This window comes from Salvia splendens, chromosome 18, assembly GCF_004379255.2.
Source record: "Salvia splendens isolate huo1 chromosome 18, SspV2, whole genome shotgun sequence".
NCBI classification, from domain to species: Eukaryota; Viridiplantae; Streptophyta; class Magnoliopsida; order Lamiales; family Lamiaceae; genus Salvia; species Salvia splendens.
In genome coordinates this window covers 23,752,387-23,768,826 of record NC_056049.1, presented here as the reverse complement: position 1 = coordinate 23,768,826, position 16,440 = coordinate 23,752,387, and the positions used below count along the sequence as shown (strand labels likewise).

Genomic DNA, 16,440 nt, shown 5'->3' with positions numbered 1-16,440 from the left:
TAGGGATTTAGCATATCTTCTTTTATTATTTTGTTTAGATATTATAGGGATTTAGCATATCTTTTTTGTATCCACACATATTATAAATATGTGTGGAGTCTTCCATAATATTCATTCAATGAAATACAATATTATTTTGGCCAAGTCCACGTGTGATTCTTTGAATCCCTAATTCCTTACCCTACCTGCTGCCCGACGGAAGGTCTCCGCGCACAGCCGGAACGTATATCTGATCTGTAGCCGTTGCCCGACGGGTTGGAACCCGCGCACAGCCGCCCAGATCTTTATCTCCGCCGACCCTCACGGGCGCCGGATTATCTTTATCTCGTTATTGTCCGTTTTATCGGATCGTTAGGGATTTAGGTCCTTAACATATCCCCTGTGTGCACAGCAGAGCAGGGGATCCAAATCCGTTGCACTTCATCGTTTATCCCTTACAATCTTAACTCTTCCACTATTTAGTCGGGCTTGACACCACACGATATCTCCCATTGACGAAAAAAGCAAAATATCAATAATCTATCCAACCTCATCAACTATCATGGATCATCTTATCTCTTTCATTATTTATGAGTAGTCTAATTATCTATTATTCATTCTATTCACTATTCATAAGTCCTATAAGCGGAAAAAACACCGGTGGCAATGGCGTTCAAGCACATTACCTCAAACTTTTCGTAGCATCCCATCCCATCCGTCCCTTAGCCTCTCCGAATTTCTTTTGAGTTTAAATGAACTGCTATTTATAACCCACTCTGTCACAAGAAAAAGCGATGCGTATTCCTTATCGAAACGCTAAAGCAAAATGACATATTTATTCTTTTAGCAAAAAATAATCTTTCTTTCTTTTTCGTATTTTTTACTATTATCTTTCAATTATTTAATCAGACATCTTTCTTAATTTCTATGCAAAAATGAGAGTAGTATGTATCATTTAAGTCGATACAAATATGGTATAAATCAATAAAAGCGTTTCGCCAACTGATGGTTGGACGAATTTTTGATGGTAATAAATGCAGGTAAAAAATATAGATCACGACACAAGGAATTACGTGGTTCGATTTACTGAGGTAAATCTACGTCCACGGGAAGAAAGGAGGGCAAGATTGTATTGCTTGATCTGGTTTACAGCTTACAAATACAGACTTGCTATATGATATTTGATGTCTAGAGAGCTTTTTTTCCCTTAGTCTATCTGATCTAAGTTCTATTTATACATTGAACTAAGATCGTGGCTTGCATCACCACTAACTAGGTCGTGGATGTCGTGGAGGTCATGAGATCCTGCATGGGTCCACTATCTCTTTGTTTGGTCCGCTATCCTGCATGAGATCCTGCATGAGTTGACACCACTAAATAGATCGTGTAGTGGAGGTCGTGGAGGTTCTGCATGAGTCCACTATCTCCCAGTTCGGTCGAATACTGAGACCGAACTGCTGAACTATTGCCGAGCAGCTTTTGCCGATCTGAGAGTAGAGCTTGATTGGTCGGCTTTTACCGAGCTGTAGGCTGGGGCCGAACTCTTTGGTAATGCCGAACTGATACTCTTCCTTGGGCTTTGGGCTGATGGGCCGTCACTGCTATTGGGCTTGTTTAGTACGTACCCCATCACCAACCTTTTCCCCCTACTCGTGCGAGCTACCCCACCCCTCCCGTAGTCTAATGGCCATAACCGCAACGCACGGTTCGGTTTGATTCGGTTTGGTTCGGTTCGATTTGGTTCCACACCAAAATCGCCGAGCTGCGGAAGCCCTTGACCGTAAAAAAAACAGGACAAAATAGATCATGTTGACATGAGGAATATCTTCATTTACAGGAGTCAAACTGCTCAGATATTTACCCCTCTCTCTCTCTCCACAATCATCATTATTCTTCATCATCTCGTGCTCTCTCCTTGTCGAGAACGCATAACTAAAGTGAGATTCAAGGTGGGGAGTCCCATCCACCAATTTTGAACCTTTACGGCTTTTCGGCAAGCACCTTGATTGCTTTTTTTCTCCCTCTTCTTTCGAGGTAATGTAATTTTGACCAGATGGGTTTTTAACATTCACTCAAAGACTCCATTTTGATGTGCATCCCTCGCTTTAAGCTGTAGATCGGCTGTTGCAGTGGAAATGACTGCTTGATTTTGGAGTTTTTTTGCAGTGACTGTTGCAGATCTATTGATTTTTGGTTGGTTGAAAGGGATATAGAAGAACAATGTCTTTCACTGGGACGCAGCAGAAATGCAAGGCCTGTGAGAAGACTGTTTATCCGGTGGAATTGTTGTCTGCTGATGGTGTTAGCTATCACAAATCTTGCTTCAAATGTTCCCATTGCAAGGGAACCCTCAAGGTTGCTTCTCTCTCTCTCTCATTGTTATGTGTCTTCTGAGATCAAATCAAGGTGTTTGATTTCTTTTGTGTTGCAATCATTTGTTGTATGCTGCTTTGGTTTTGGAAGAAGTTCTAAGATCCATCATTTTTCTATGCTTAAGACTTTTAATTCTTGATGTTTCATGATTTGGCTTTTGTCAAGTTTGTATTTGGATGATCTGGTAACAAATGGTGTGATTACAACCATATTTATGTGTGATTTTGGGATATGGGAGTTTCATTGTGATTTCTTGCATTTGTTGTTTTCTGTTTGGGTCTCATTATACCTAATTGTTGCGTATAAATTGATTGTTTCGAAGTGAGAATGAACTCGGTAATACAAATGAATCGTATGAGTTGTTCCTAACCTTGTTAAAGGTATTAGTTATATGATGTTTGAATGAAGATTCATGGTAAAAGTCTCTCTGGGAAGATGTTAAACTTCTTATTCAATTCTGCAATGTATGATTGCAAATGCATGTGATACATGAGCCATATTGTTCGATTAATCGCCTTATACCTTTACAAATGTTGATATTTACATCATTTGGGTCATTGGGTGTGTATAGCATACCATACTTTCGACTTTTGTTGGTTAACGGGTCAGATATTAGTGATCAGTTTGGGAGAAACTCAAATTGTCTACGAGTAAATTTGCGCATATGAAGATAAAATATGTAGATCCTTCAATAGCGATGATCATTTTTATTCTTCTAAGGGCTCTTAATGTTTGTTACACTGCTCATCGTGTTTACTGAGATTTGTGTTTCCCATCCTTTTGTCCCAGCTGAGCAGTTATTCGTCGATGGAGGGTGTTCTTTATTGCAAGCCTCACTATGAGCAACTTTTCAAGGAGACTGGTAGTTTCACCAAGAACTTTCAATCGCGTAAGGCTACAACTCCTCTCTATCTGTTAACGATTATTCATTTTCATTTGTTTAATTAGCGCCGTTGCAATTTTCTACAGCTGCAAAGTCAGCTGAGAAGTTAACTCCTGAGATGGTAAAATTTCCAAAATTTAGGCCTATATGGTTTTTACCATGCTCTTAAGAAATAGCCCGACTCATTTTTCCGTTTTTCTGCAAAATTCCAGACAAGATCTCCTAGCAAGGCTGCAGGCATGTTCTCTGGGACACAAGAGAAATGTGCAACGTGTGGTAAAACAGCTTACCCACTTGAAAAGGTATGGATACCGATTAAACATCAGATAGAGTGACATCTGAGGCAAACCCGAAGTTGTAATTTTAGTTGCAAAGCTCTGATGTGGCTAAATCTTTATTCCTAGCGCACATTTGAGCCCCTGCGATATTCACGTAGCATTTGGCCTTAACTGTCTGCGCTTACGACCTAAATTTTACTCAATAAGCATCTATATATAGATTAGGCTCACTTGGAAATACTTTATGTTGAAAGAACTAAGAAGATGAATGCAGTTTTTGACAGAAAGATGTTTGCTTTTTCTCGTATGTTATTAGTTCGAATACCAACAAGGGACAATAATATATTAATAATACAATGCATCTCATTTCACCATTTCTTACAGGTGACTGTTGAAAGCCTGAGCTACCACAAGTCTTGTTTCAAGTGTTCTCACGGAGGATGCTCTCTAACTCCATCAAACTATGCTGCCCTAGACGGCATCCTATACTGCAAGCCCCATTTTTCACAGCTCTTCAAAGAAAAGGGGAGCTATAACCATGTGCTCAAGTCTGCATCAATGAAACGCCCGACTGCTGTTGTTCCCGACTCTTCAACATGAGGCGCCTTCAGTATTGTTACTATATCGGCATGAGCTTGCCTTTGTGGGTGTGTTTTTCGACATATTTCTGTTTGATTTCGATTCCTGCAACTTGGAGGTAACTTCTACTTGAGCTATGAGTGTAATGCATTCATTGCTGGTGACAATTTGGGGGAAGTTGTATTTCCCCTCACTGTTTTCAATGACATATTTAAATTCACAAACAATTTGCCAAACTTATGTTATGTTTTTTTCCCCCTATAATACATCATTTTATTGTCTGTTAATTAGTTCTTTTAGCCCATAGGCCGGAGGGCCCATAGTGGTTCTATTATTGGGCTTTAGCCCAACTAGTAAAGGTAGATGTTTCATGCACGTCAGTAGAGAATTTTGGGAAATTGACGTGGCAATAGTCCATAAAATAAAACGAATAGAGTTTATTATTCGTACTTTCAATTCAGATATATAGATATCTGACCCATAATGAGTTTATTATTCGTACTTTCGATTATGATTGTAGTCTGTAGATATAATGGATAAGTTTTGCACACCAAAAATGAAATTTGGTGTAGGATTGTAGATATCTAAATTGTTTAATGATTCATGAGGTAGCCACTATTGGCGTTTTCCCATTACAGTTGTAAAAAAAAAGTTCTCTTTTAAGGACTTATTTTTTTCCAAACTCAATCTAAATTCAAAATTTGTCGGATAAAAGGTGGTGCAAGGCCAAATAAAAAGGTCAAGGGATAATGAGTTGTGAATGCCATAATGTTGTGCATTTTGACAAAGTAAGTGTATCTAAAAGCTTATAATTATTTTAATAATTGATAATGTACATGACTTACTACTTTATTAGAATTTCTTCAATTATTAGAAAACCACAAAAAGGAACAATAAAGTAACAAAGTTGAGAGAGAACTGCACTTGACAGAAACGACATCGAATTTTAGGCACAAATAAGTATTCTTTTTATATAGTATCATTTGGTGAAGGGTGATAACAAATTGATAAACTCCGTGTTTGTCAATAGTTAATTGACATTGTAAAAGATTTATAATCACAAGCTGTGTAAATGGATCAACTTCCCAAATGAATTAAGGTAAGAGTGAGCTTACTTTGAGAAGCCATGATTGGGAAAAATTAAGACGTTTGAGTCACTTTATTCAAACTTCTACTCCACTACTGCTGGTACGTGTCGAACCCTTTCTTGCTCGCTCGCTCGCTCTCCTCCTTGGCTCTTTGGGGAAAAATACGTCTTCCCGGGACCAAGCTCTGTCAAATTACAATATGGATGACGTCTTTGTTGATGGCCGCAATTTCATTTGCTGCGCTTCTTGGCTTCACTATAGAGGATAACACCAATGACGGTAAGGGAGTATCCAAGCATCCCCGTTACAGAGACGGGATTCTTGAAGATCAGTATGGAGACTACCACTGCTACTGCCCCTTTTGCATTTCCAAGCACCTGATTTTCATCACGGAAACAACAGGTCAGTTTTAGCTTGAGGATCCGCGAACAATTATTTCACATAGCCATGGTATTGTGCAATATAAGATCATGATTTATGATACTCCAACAAAATATAATTTTGATCCAAAATAAAATTAGGTACAAGCAAAACAACGACAGAGTTAGGTGAATTGTGAAATGGAAGAGATATCTAGAAAGGCTATCCGCAAGATGGAAAACAGACTCATGTTAACCATACATACAGCCTAGCCACTTAACTTCTACACAAAATGATTCTAAAGTAAATGTCTCAGAAAACATGAGGGAAAAGATAAAAGCCGTCATTAACTGAAACCACTGAATTAGCCTCTACGGGTCAGTTCAGATGTATCTTGATCGTGAAGAAACTGAAATACACCAACTGGTTACTATGAACAAGAAATATGCATTCCCAACAACAGTGTCAAAAATTTTAACCTTTTATCACACATGAAAATAGTATAGGTGATTCGCTAGGAAAAGCTCTTTAGATTGAATGTTCGTATTTATCAAACAAAATATCTACATATAGTTAAAGATACAATCTTCATTTTTTCGCCTTTTAGATGCGAATAGCAAAAGAAAAGGTTTGATACTTTTCACCAAAAGTTGATCAATTATTAAGAATTGATACGAGAAAAGCTATGCCATATGAACAACAAGAAAAATACCTGAAGAGTTAGAGCACTGGTGTGTTTTGTGACCAGAAAGTTGGTCAAATTTACGAAATATGCCAGCGCAGAGTTGAACAACAGCAACCAAATAATTTTGACATCTTCTCTAGCTAATGCTAATGTAATACCAACAACGTTTTCCTCCATAAAAAGTGTAGCGGGAAGCAGTAACACAACAGCTATAGGAGCCATGTACAACAGCAGGTTCATGGAATTCAATTTTTCCCTTCAATGAAAACGAATTGTTTTTCAGAATCCACATAAACGACACGGATCTCTTCCATATCATTATCAGGTAAGCGAACACGAGAAAGCTTACCCTTCAGAAGAAAGCAAAATCCCCTGAACCACTGATTTCAGTGCCCTTGCAGCTGTTGCTCCGACACACATGAGAAAACCGAACAAATGGAAACTCGGTTCACCCTAACAGCAAGGATTCAAACCAAAATCAGATACCACTCGATTAACTAATCAGAAGAATGACTATATCCTTCCGAGCTAGAACTAACACAAGATCTTCCATTCCCAATTACTATCATTCAAATTGCAATTTAAAGCCCTTCTTATAATCGATAAACCCCACAAAATCATTGTTCATTATATGAATCCCACAACTCACCATCACAAAATCATCTCGCCAATACAAAATCAAAACGGTTCATATAGTCGATCAAAAGAATTTCTTCAAGAGCAAGCCCTAAATCAAATCAAACAAAAATGAGGAGAAAACCGATCAATACATACCCCACTGGCGATGACGACTCCCGTGACCACGGGAATCAAAGTCACGTAAGTCAACCAAGCTTCCATCTTCAAAGTCATCAAGTAGGCGAAGACGGCGGTGAAGAAGGGCGTGGTGGCGCCGATAGCCTGATTGAAGCTGACCGGCAAGTACTTGAGCGAAATGTTGCCGCTGACGACAGAGGTGCAGAAAATCAAGCTGAGGGCGGAGATCTTCATGAACTGAACCCTAGATCTTATGGTCTGCATCGGCACAACCTTCATCCACGCAATGGCGATGTAGCTGAGCAGCGCGCACGCCGTCATGTGGCACATGGTGAGGAAAATCGGGTACTTGAAGCCGTAATTGCTCAGCAGGTACTTGTTCAGCAGCAAAACCCCAATGTTGGACGAGTACCACGACGTCACCAGCCCGATCGTGAAGAATCGGCCCGAGGATTTCATCGCAGACATTGTTCTGATGCTCGGATTGGGAAATGATCAAATCAATTGGGGAAATCAGCGATTGAAGTCTATAATTTAAGAATTGATTTGGGGGAGTGAGGGGTTTTGGGATTGATTTGATCAATTAGGGCTGAAAAGGGGTGGATGGGGAGAGACAAAAATGTGGGATCCGAATCTGATCATGAGAGCAGCATTGGCTGAATTCAGAGGGATCTAGATTGACAGAGACGAGAAAGATCGGAATTTGAGATGACGGTGGAGAAGGAGATTGAGAGAGATGAAGAAATGGCGATTCACAGTATGCAGAGAGTCAGTGAAGAAGAAAGTCTTTAATAACAGAGAAGAATTGTTTGGGTTAAAATTAAGATGGATCAACTAATTACTTTATTGAGGTAAAATGTAACTGTAATTACTAAATAAGTATAAAATGATTTTATAATTAAAAAATTAGTAATGTGACCTTACTCGATTTACGTACATAAGTCATTAATTATTAGGTATAGTAATTAACTAATTGGAGTAGAGTTGTGTATAAAAAGTAAAATGGTGATTTGACTTTATTTAGTTTTTGTAGTGCGACCTATATGAAAAGTCCCTAACTTTTCCGTTTGTGACCCTACAGGCTCTTAATAAAAAATATATGGTCAGACAATCCTAATCTCAAACATAATCACATATTTTGTTTTTGTAGCTAATTTTCGGACCAAAATATCCAAATGCCTTGAAGGGCATTTCAGTCAAAGTACCCGCAACATGTAGACCTATTCTGCGCACACCTACACTGATTTGTACCTTACCCAAACTTTTGTCAAATCATATTTCATAGTATTTCCCTTGTTATATTTCAAGGGTTTTTTCTTCAATTCATTTCTCGTTCTTCATAAACTGAAATAGTATTAATTAAAAGATATTTAGTCTATTCAACAAAATATTAAAGGAGTACTTTTTATGTTTAAATGGATTTGGAGAAATAACCATAGTATAAATATTGTTTCGTCTGTATCATAAATATTGGATTTGGACAAATAATCATTTAATTAAATATTGTGTCAACATCTTATATTTTTTTCGATATACTATGATGAAAGAACTAATAATTTATATTTAAGGTTCATCTATGAATTTATATTTAAAATAGGAGTACATAGTTTTAAAATGATGTATTTCTTTTTTATTTCTTTGGAAAAGTAACAATTTAATTTAATTTTAGGCAGTTTTAGAAGTTTAGAAGTTTTATAAATTTAATCCATCCAAAATAATAATTATGCCGCAGTTATTCAGGAACATGTGTGATCAGTTGATGTTGTGCAGCATGCAGGCCGTCACTGTCAGCACTCTTACTGAGATGACCAGAATGCCCTTTTATGGCTTAAGAGCATTTTAGTCAGAAAAAATAAGATATGTGATTATGTTTAAGGTTAGGGTCTGACGATATTTTTTTTTGTTAGGGACCTGCAGTGTGACAAACGGAAAAATTAGAGACTTTTGAGTTGTTCACTCGTTTTTTTAATGTACTTGTTTAAGTTTGTCTTTCTATTTATATTTTTCATTTTATTTGCTAGTACAACTCATAATTATATTGATTTTGTAAACTTTTTATTCAATTTCATTTTTTACAATACTTTAATTTTGAAATTATTAAATAGAGTTTGCTATACTGCATTAGTAGTATTAATATAGTTATTATTTAGCTTTTAATTTCATTTAATTCAGTTAATTGTCCATAACTAGGTAATAATGTCTCTTCCCAAACTAGATTATTTTTCTCTTATAAATTAGCGCCAGAGATAATAACTTACAGAAATGGAAAAGAATTTCACACACATGCAGTTTCGTAAATACCAAAGTATCTCAAAAACAAAGCCTTGAAACATTCCTTAATTTTTGGAAGCAACTTTTGCATTTAATAGTTAATAATATCGTGATTTGCTATGATTCTGGTTAAGAAAAAGAGATCCATTTCTTAATAATGTAGTAAAATATTTAATTAACCTTGAAATCATTTTTTTCTTAAGATTACTACACCCTTCATTGGAGTGAAAATAATAAAAAACAAAGGGCTGGTAAAATAAAGAGAGTTAAGCATTACATAAATAAAAAATATTAAATTTATTCTTTTTACAATATTAAAGTTTATAAAAGTACATTTTTATGGTCAATCACAGTAACTGCATGACTATATTTTTGTAAAATAATACTCCTACGCAACAGTCATGTTATTCAGATGAAAATTGAAAAGCAAAGGCCTAAATTGAGTAGTAATCACACTTAATGCACACGATCCCATATTATTGGGCTTTTCAAGAAAGATTTTCAATTGCCTATTCAGTCATACTATAACCTAAAACAAAATACAATAATTAAAATTAACACTAGGGTTATTTTTCATAATATTAATAATTAAATTTGGTCAAATTTTATTTCTTTCTTCAACTTTTAAAATTTTATAGACAAAACATAAAAATTCTAAAATTGACAATTATCCCAATACAACTTATTATAGACAAATTTGATGCAAAGTTGGTATATACATGTAAAATTTTATTGATATCAATGACCGGTGAGTGATATAAATGTGACGTGGTCGTCTAAACGATATCGTTTTGGAGTAAGAAACTACAAATATAAGAAATAAAATAATATAGAGAAAATTTGGTCAAATATGAAGACTGATTTTACAAAACTTTGTGATTTGTAATTCAAATTTTAAAAAATACATAACAAATAGGAATTTAACCAAATTATGTGATTTTAAAGACAATCAACCCTAAATAATGCTCCCTCCATTATGCAAATTTGCGATAATTGCGTCGTATTCATTTTCAGAGTGTCATTAGATAAATAATTCATTTATTCTTTTTGGCAAGAATTAACCACTTTACTCTTGATTATTACTATCTCTAATATATATTCTCTTTTATTCTATTTATACATTAAACTCATTAGATTACATTTTAGTATTATAATTATCCTGGCAATGGCTATGGTATAGACTATAGAGAGATTATTTATTTAGCTGGGCCAAAGGTCCAATATCATATTAAACGGGCCATGGATTCCTTATATGGGCTACAATAACCCAGGTCTGATATAGAATATGCTCAATTATTTTCACAGTACTTAATTTTGAGGGCAATCATGAAATAAAATTATTGGCTTCATTACAAATCAATTGGATTATTTATTGGTAGGAGACATAATAAAATTCTTACCTCTCGGCATGAGAAATTCAATTTGATTAATCGATCCATGTATAATATACAATTATCAGTAAAATATAGCACTCCTAGTCTCCTACTCCCTATCTACACTAAGATATATAGTACAATTATTCAAGAAATGAAGATTAAATATTAGATGCATGCAGTTAAACTTGTAATGTTCATTTGCTCACTAATCCTATTATCCTATCAATAAAGTATTCCATAGTTTATTACTCCATCAAGAAAAAACTAACATTTATAAATATATTGATTTTGACTTGGTCCAAGTATAATTTTAGGATTAAATGAGAAGATTCCACAATTTTAAATGAAGAGTGATAAACCATTACCAATTCACTTAATCAGATTTTGATTGGTATACATAATTAAACATTAGAGCATTCACAGTGGGGCGGACGATGCCCGATGCATCGTCCACGCCCTATGTATCGTCCGCGGACAATAGGCCTTCCACCACACATCGCCATTGGTATCGTCTGCCCCACTGCGGGTCACGCGGACGATACCTCGGACGATGCAACGCGTTTTCTTTTTTTAATTCTCCAAAATTTATATATGTACACCACTTTCACTTCCGTTCACTCTTCCTCTTCCTCTTCCATTCACTCTCCCATTCCTCTCCACAAATGAATCCCGGTGATTACCCAAGTCCGAATAGTCCGATATTCAGTGGTGGTGCACGATGGCCGGGTACATACCCTGATGAATACCGACCCTGTGACTCCAACACCCAGTATGATCCCGATTTCAGTACGGATTCGTACGGGTTATCAGACATGGAGCCGTCTCCCACCCGCGCCCACGCCCCACCCCGCCGTGTCTCTACCGCCGCCTCGGGCTTCGTCACCAAGAAGAAGCGGAACAGGCAAAGGGCCCAGAAGTTGCCGCCTCCGGAGAAGAATGAAGAGTTCGCCCCAGTGAGGATGAACTACAACCCGGATGAAACCATCGTCTTGACCCGGTGTTGGATTGATATTTCAGAGGACCCGGTGTGTGCCAACAACCAGAAGCAAATCGCGTACTGTGAGCGCATCGTTGATCACTACAATGAGGCCAAGCCGGCGGCCGCCTACAAGCGCCATAGGGAGCAGCTCCGCAAACACTTGGATCAGGTGAAGAAGTAGGTCAATTTGTTATCGTCGGAGCACGAGAAGTGCTTGAGGGGAGCAGGGCAGCGGCGAGAGTTTGACTGATGTCTGCGATAAAGCGCTTGCGTAGTACATTTCATTGTACGACGATTTCAAGCATTACAACTCCTGGCTCCTCTTGAAGGACAAGCAGAAGTTCCAAGGAGGGATTATGCCCCTATCGGCTGTGACGAAGAGGACTAAGAACACCGCCGCCGGTGATTATACGAGCAGCGAAAGCAGTGCACCTCCGATGGACCTAAACCAGCCGATGTACGAGGATGAGAGTTCCGGCACACCGATGTCCTCCCAGCGTCCCATTGGCGTCAAGACTGCCAAGAACAAGGGCAAGGCGAAGGCGACATCCTCACAGTCACAGGCCGCAGCCCCGACCCCGATCGCGACCCCGGTCCCCGACCCCTGGCCCCGACTTCGGCTGCGGGACATGCCTACACGGAGTTAGTGGCGGCCGCCAACCGAAGGACGTTGTTGGACACGCACCACGCACTCATGCATTGCGAGGACCCGGGCAAAGCCGAATACCTCAAGTGGATGATCGATGATCTGCGCCGCAAGCTGGGAATGAAGGATTAGTAATGTAGTGTTTGCCTTTAATCGTAGTGTTTTTTTAATTTATAACTCTTGTAATTTTTTTTAATTAGTAATGTAGGATTTGCCTTTAATCGTAGTATTTTTTGATAATTTTGCATGACATATTTGAAGACATAAAAAATTAATTAACAAAATAGTAGTGAAACCTATAGGGCGGACTTTAGGGCGTCCCACTACAGGTGAAAGGATAGGAGGATAGAATGATGATGTGGCGGAGTATAAGGCGCCCTTTTGCGCCGACGATTCAATAGTAATGAATCACAAAGGTAATAATGATTATTAGCTTGCAAATTTTTCTACCACTAAGCACGTGAAAATTCGTTAGAACACTAGGTTGGAGAAGTAAAACTGCTTTTTAAGAAACTGTTTGCTAAGGTGAGCCCCACAACGCGCTCACACGCACAAAGCCAGTGTACTTGCCCTAGGAGCCACGGCTCCCGACTAGGCGAGTGCACGACAGAAGCTTGACAAAAATCAATTTGTTGTGCTTTTAATTTATACATATAAAGTATAACATTTAAACTTTATTCAATATTAGCCACAACACACAATTCTAATTTTTTTTATTAATTAGTAGTACTATAATAGTATTAAAGTTAATGATGACTCCATTAGTTGACCCCAACTCGATACCTACACGAATATATTTATTGATTGTAACTTGTACATGTACTCTTATTAGGAATCTTTATTTATTTATTCTATTACCTAATTGAAGTGGAAAACCTAGTCAACGCCAACAGTACTCCCATGAATTTTTTTATTTTTCTCCATAATCATACACAATATAGTCTATTAGGATTTAGGAGTTTTACCTAACTCCACAATCCCATCTATGAATGAATGTTTGACTTTTCACACCTCTAAAAACCCAATTACTCTACATTATATAAGATCTCATAGAACACAATGTCACAAACACACATCATTTAGTAACAAAAATTTACCAATATAGGAAGAAAAAAAATGAAATTCCCCTTTACACATTGTGTAGTGTTGTTCTTGATGGGATTATCACTAATGCAGAATCACTTGGTTCTCTCAATGCACAATCCTTATGAGAGCAACCATAGAAGGCTTAGGATCTCACTGCCACGGCCTCCGCAGCCAGTCTCCGCCTGGTGGCACCGCCAGGGCGTGCCACGCTCTTCGCGATCGCCGCCTGGGCCACCCTCTCCTTGCCGGATATGTTAAGCTTCTCCAAAATAATGTTATAAGTAGAAATTAATGTTGTGTGTGTGTGAGGAGAATTTTGGATTTGGCACATGGATTATAATTTATGGATGTTAACCTTTTTAGTGAATAAATCTATAATTTATAATCCTCCATTGGATTATATTGTATGGATTATTGTTTATTTGTTTCATTTTAATCAATTATATGTGTAGTATCATTTATCATTCGTTAGTACTACTATAATTGTATTGAAGCTCAAAGCAAAGAAAATGTATAAAATTTAAAATTAATCTTCCCTAATAACATTAGTTTGATGATATCATAATAGTTTACGATTAGGGGGTTCTGGTTATTGAATTCTTAATTTATTGCTTTTAAGTAATACTGATGATATAGCAAAAAAGAAATTTACATGATTTGTATATAATATAAACATATGTATTAACGGTTGGCAAAAATAAAAACACATCTTAATAAAGATTAAGAGCCTACTATTTTCAACCTTTAGATCATGAAAATATACTGTGAATTCATCATCCTGTTCAATAAATTTGTTGTCGGATTTGAATGAAAAAGTGAGTGAATATTTCAATTTATGAATCCATACATTTTGAAAGTCAATCCATACATGTTCTGATGTTCCACACAGTTTTTATTCTAAAAGGAATTTTTAGTTTTAAGTATTATACGTTAATTTCTTTTGGTGTTTTGAGAAAAATTTGCGGTAAAATGTTTACCATTTTAATGCTACGTACGAGAATAGTTGAATTGTGAAATGCTTATCTTATAATTTTTGGACTTATGTGAGAAGAAAATAGGTAGCTACTATTATTATTCGGCGTAAAAATTACTATAAATAAATCATAAATTTGACTTTCTGTATTTCTATTTAGATTATATCAACCGACTTTGCTTATTTTTTTTGGCAATCAGCTTAAATATATTGATCAACAACTTTTTTAGTATATTTGTAATCTATAAAACAATTATATAATCAAATTAATCGCAAAATTACAGCTAATCCCTGAATTAAATTATTCATACCTAATCACATGTATGGGTCCAATATATGTACGTATAGTACTTGACTTTTGTATATAATAAAAAAGAAAAAAAGGAAAGGGTTCACTCCTCTCATTTTCACATTGTTTCTATACAAGCTCAACTTTGCAATAATATTGACATAGATTCCTTAATTTAATTTTCTAGAAAAAATATGAAACTCGCATTCTTCATGGCATTGCTTCTAATCCATTTCCACTTCTGTCCCTCAATGCAGGATAATCCTTTTGTGAGGAATGCCAGAAGGCTTAAATTGTTGCTGAGGGCGCCGCCGCCGCCAGCCGCCGCCAAATCATATCGCCAGGACGCGCCACTCTCTCCACCGCCGCCTCCAAATCATATGGGCTTCTATAATTATTTAGAACACATCCAATTACTTTTACATTAATTTGAGGGCATTCGTGAAATTAAATTATTGGCTTTGATTTTCACATACCAATTAACAAGATTTATATTAGTAGGGGACATAATCAACTAGAAATCTACATCGGCCAGCAAAATTTAATTCTAATCATTTATCATTGTAGCACAATATAGTGGTAGTATTTTTTATGAATACTTTGATAAATTACTGCTTTGGTTCTTCATTAGCTCGACAATTATGAGATTTTCACCAAGTTAAGATTAAATATTAGATGCAGTTAGAATTCTAGATACTTATTTACTCAATAGTTCTAATTTCCTCTCAATAAATTATGCCATAATTAATCATTAGTAACATTTATAAATATTAAAAGCGATCGTTGTAAAATAATAAGAAGAGTACTTATTAAAAATTGGGCTGTGATTGAAAATAAAAGATAATGGATATTAGGCTTGCAAATTTGTCTACGCACGTGAGATTTGAGGAAGAACCAATGTTTTAAAAACCGGACCTGTGAGCAAACCGACAAAGCTACTGGTTCATGGTTCAACTGGTCCGACCGGTCAAACCAGTGATTGGACCGGAATACTGTAGCATATATATTATAAACATTAAAATTAATTACTTAGATTATATCTAAATCGGATACTAACTATTTAATTTTATAATTTATCTGCAAACATAAATAATTTATTTCGAATTTATGCATTATTGGTTTTGATTCAACTATTTATTTTTAAACATACAATATTTCTCTTTTACTAAAACTAACTCCACTAATATCATATCTCTTATAAACTACAAATATTAATAGATGAAATTGAATATTTTTTTATACAAAAATTCATTCTTCCCACAATTATGTGGAGTACTCCCTATAGGCATATACACATATAAATACATTGCATAAACTTATCTAATTCAGTAATAATATAAAAAAAATTAAAGGAACACTTTAAAAATTATCATAAGAGCATCTCCAATAGCGGCGAGCGCACCGGCTCGCCGATTTTTGGCGCTCGCCGGTGCGCTCACCGCTATTGCAGGCTCCCGATCGGCGAGCGAATTTTTTTTTTCGAAACACTATATATTCGCGATTTGCACATCATTTTCATTCGCGCCAACGAGTACTCTCTCTATCTTAATTTCTATATAAGATCAACAACGAGAAATGGAGCACAACAACGAGCCTACTCCGGGGACGAGAAGTCTCAAACTCCCACGGTACCCGTGGGAGGTGGATGGGGTCCGATGCCCGGGTACTACTACCCTTGGCAGCAGATGTCACGCCCGCATTTCCTAAGGATAGAAAACACGGTTTATCGCGACTAGGGGAGGATTAAAGAAGCGGGGAAGAAAGGGGAAAATAACAGAACTCGACCATAGCCCGAAACAAATGGGAATAGCTCGAATACAATCAGAGTATCTCAACAAT

The 16,440-nt window shown here is 36.6% G+C and overlaps 2 protein-coding genes across 2 annotated transcripts; one reads left to right on the top strand and one right to left on the bottom strand.

Annotated features, from left to right (window-relative positions):
- Positions 1–1,816: 1,816 nt before the first annotated feature.
- Positions 1,817–4,379, top strand: LOC121777508 (LIM domain-containing protein WLIM2b-like). Its single transcript, XM_042174784.1, has 6 exons — positions 1,817–2,013; positions 2,146–2,334; positions 3,142–3,241; positions 3,322–3,356; positions 3,448–3,537; positions 3,898–4,379. The coding sequence occupies exons 2-6, from the start codon at positions 2,200–2,202 to the stop codon at positions 4,111–4,113; spliced, it is 576 nt and encodes a 191-aa protein (XP_042030718.1). The 5' UTR covers positions 1,817–2,013; positions 2,146–2,199; the 3' UTR covers positions 4,114–4,379.
- A 657-nt stretch (positions 4,380–5,036) lies between these two features.
- Positions 5,037–7,775, bottom strand: LOC121777607 (probable sugar phosphate/phosphate translocator At5g05820). Its single transcript, XM_042174913.1, has 4 exons — positions 7,000–7,775; positions 6,575–6,678; positions 6,253–6,481; positions 5,037–5,557 (listed from the first exon to the last, which is right to left on the bottom strand). Exons 1-4 carry the CDS (start codon positions 7,447–7,449, stop codon positions 5,411–5,413), a joined length of 930 nt encoding a protein of 309 aa, XP_042030847.1. The 5' UTR covers positions 7,450–7,775; the 3' UTR covers positions 5,037–5,410.
- Positions 7,776–16,440: the final 8,665 nt, after the last annotated feature.

Bases quoted from the DNA above. Each gene is read 5' to 3' on its own strand.
- LOC121777508 (XM_042174784.1), top strand. From the start codon at position 2,200: ATGTCTTTCACTGGGACGCAGCAGAAATGCAAGGCCTGTGAGAAGACT. The intron at 3,242-3,321 runs GTAAGGCTACAA...AATTTTCTACAG, and splicing joins CACCAAGAACTTTCAATCGC to CTGCAAAGTCAGCTGAGAAG. The intron at 3,538-3,897 runs GTATGGATACCG...CATTTCTTACAG, and splicing joins CAGCTTACCCACTTGAAAAG to GTGACTGTTGAAAGCCTGAG.
- LOC121777607 (XM_042174913.1), bottom strand. From the start codon at position 7,449: ATGTCTGCGATGAAATCCTCGGGCCGATTCTTCACGATCGGGCTGGTG. The intron at 6,679-6,999 runs GTATGTATTGAT...CCTTGCTGTTAG, and splicing joins GAGTCGTCATCGCCAGTGGG to GGTGAACCGAGTTTCCATTT. The intron at 5,558-6,252 runs GTATTTTTCTTG...GATGAAAATCAG, and splicing joins CCAGTGCTCTAACTCTTCAG to GTGCTTGGAAATGCAAAAGG.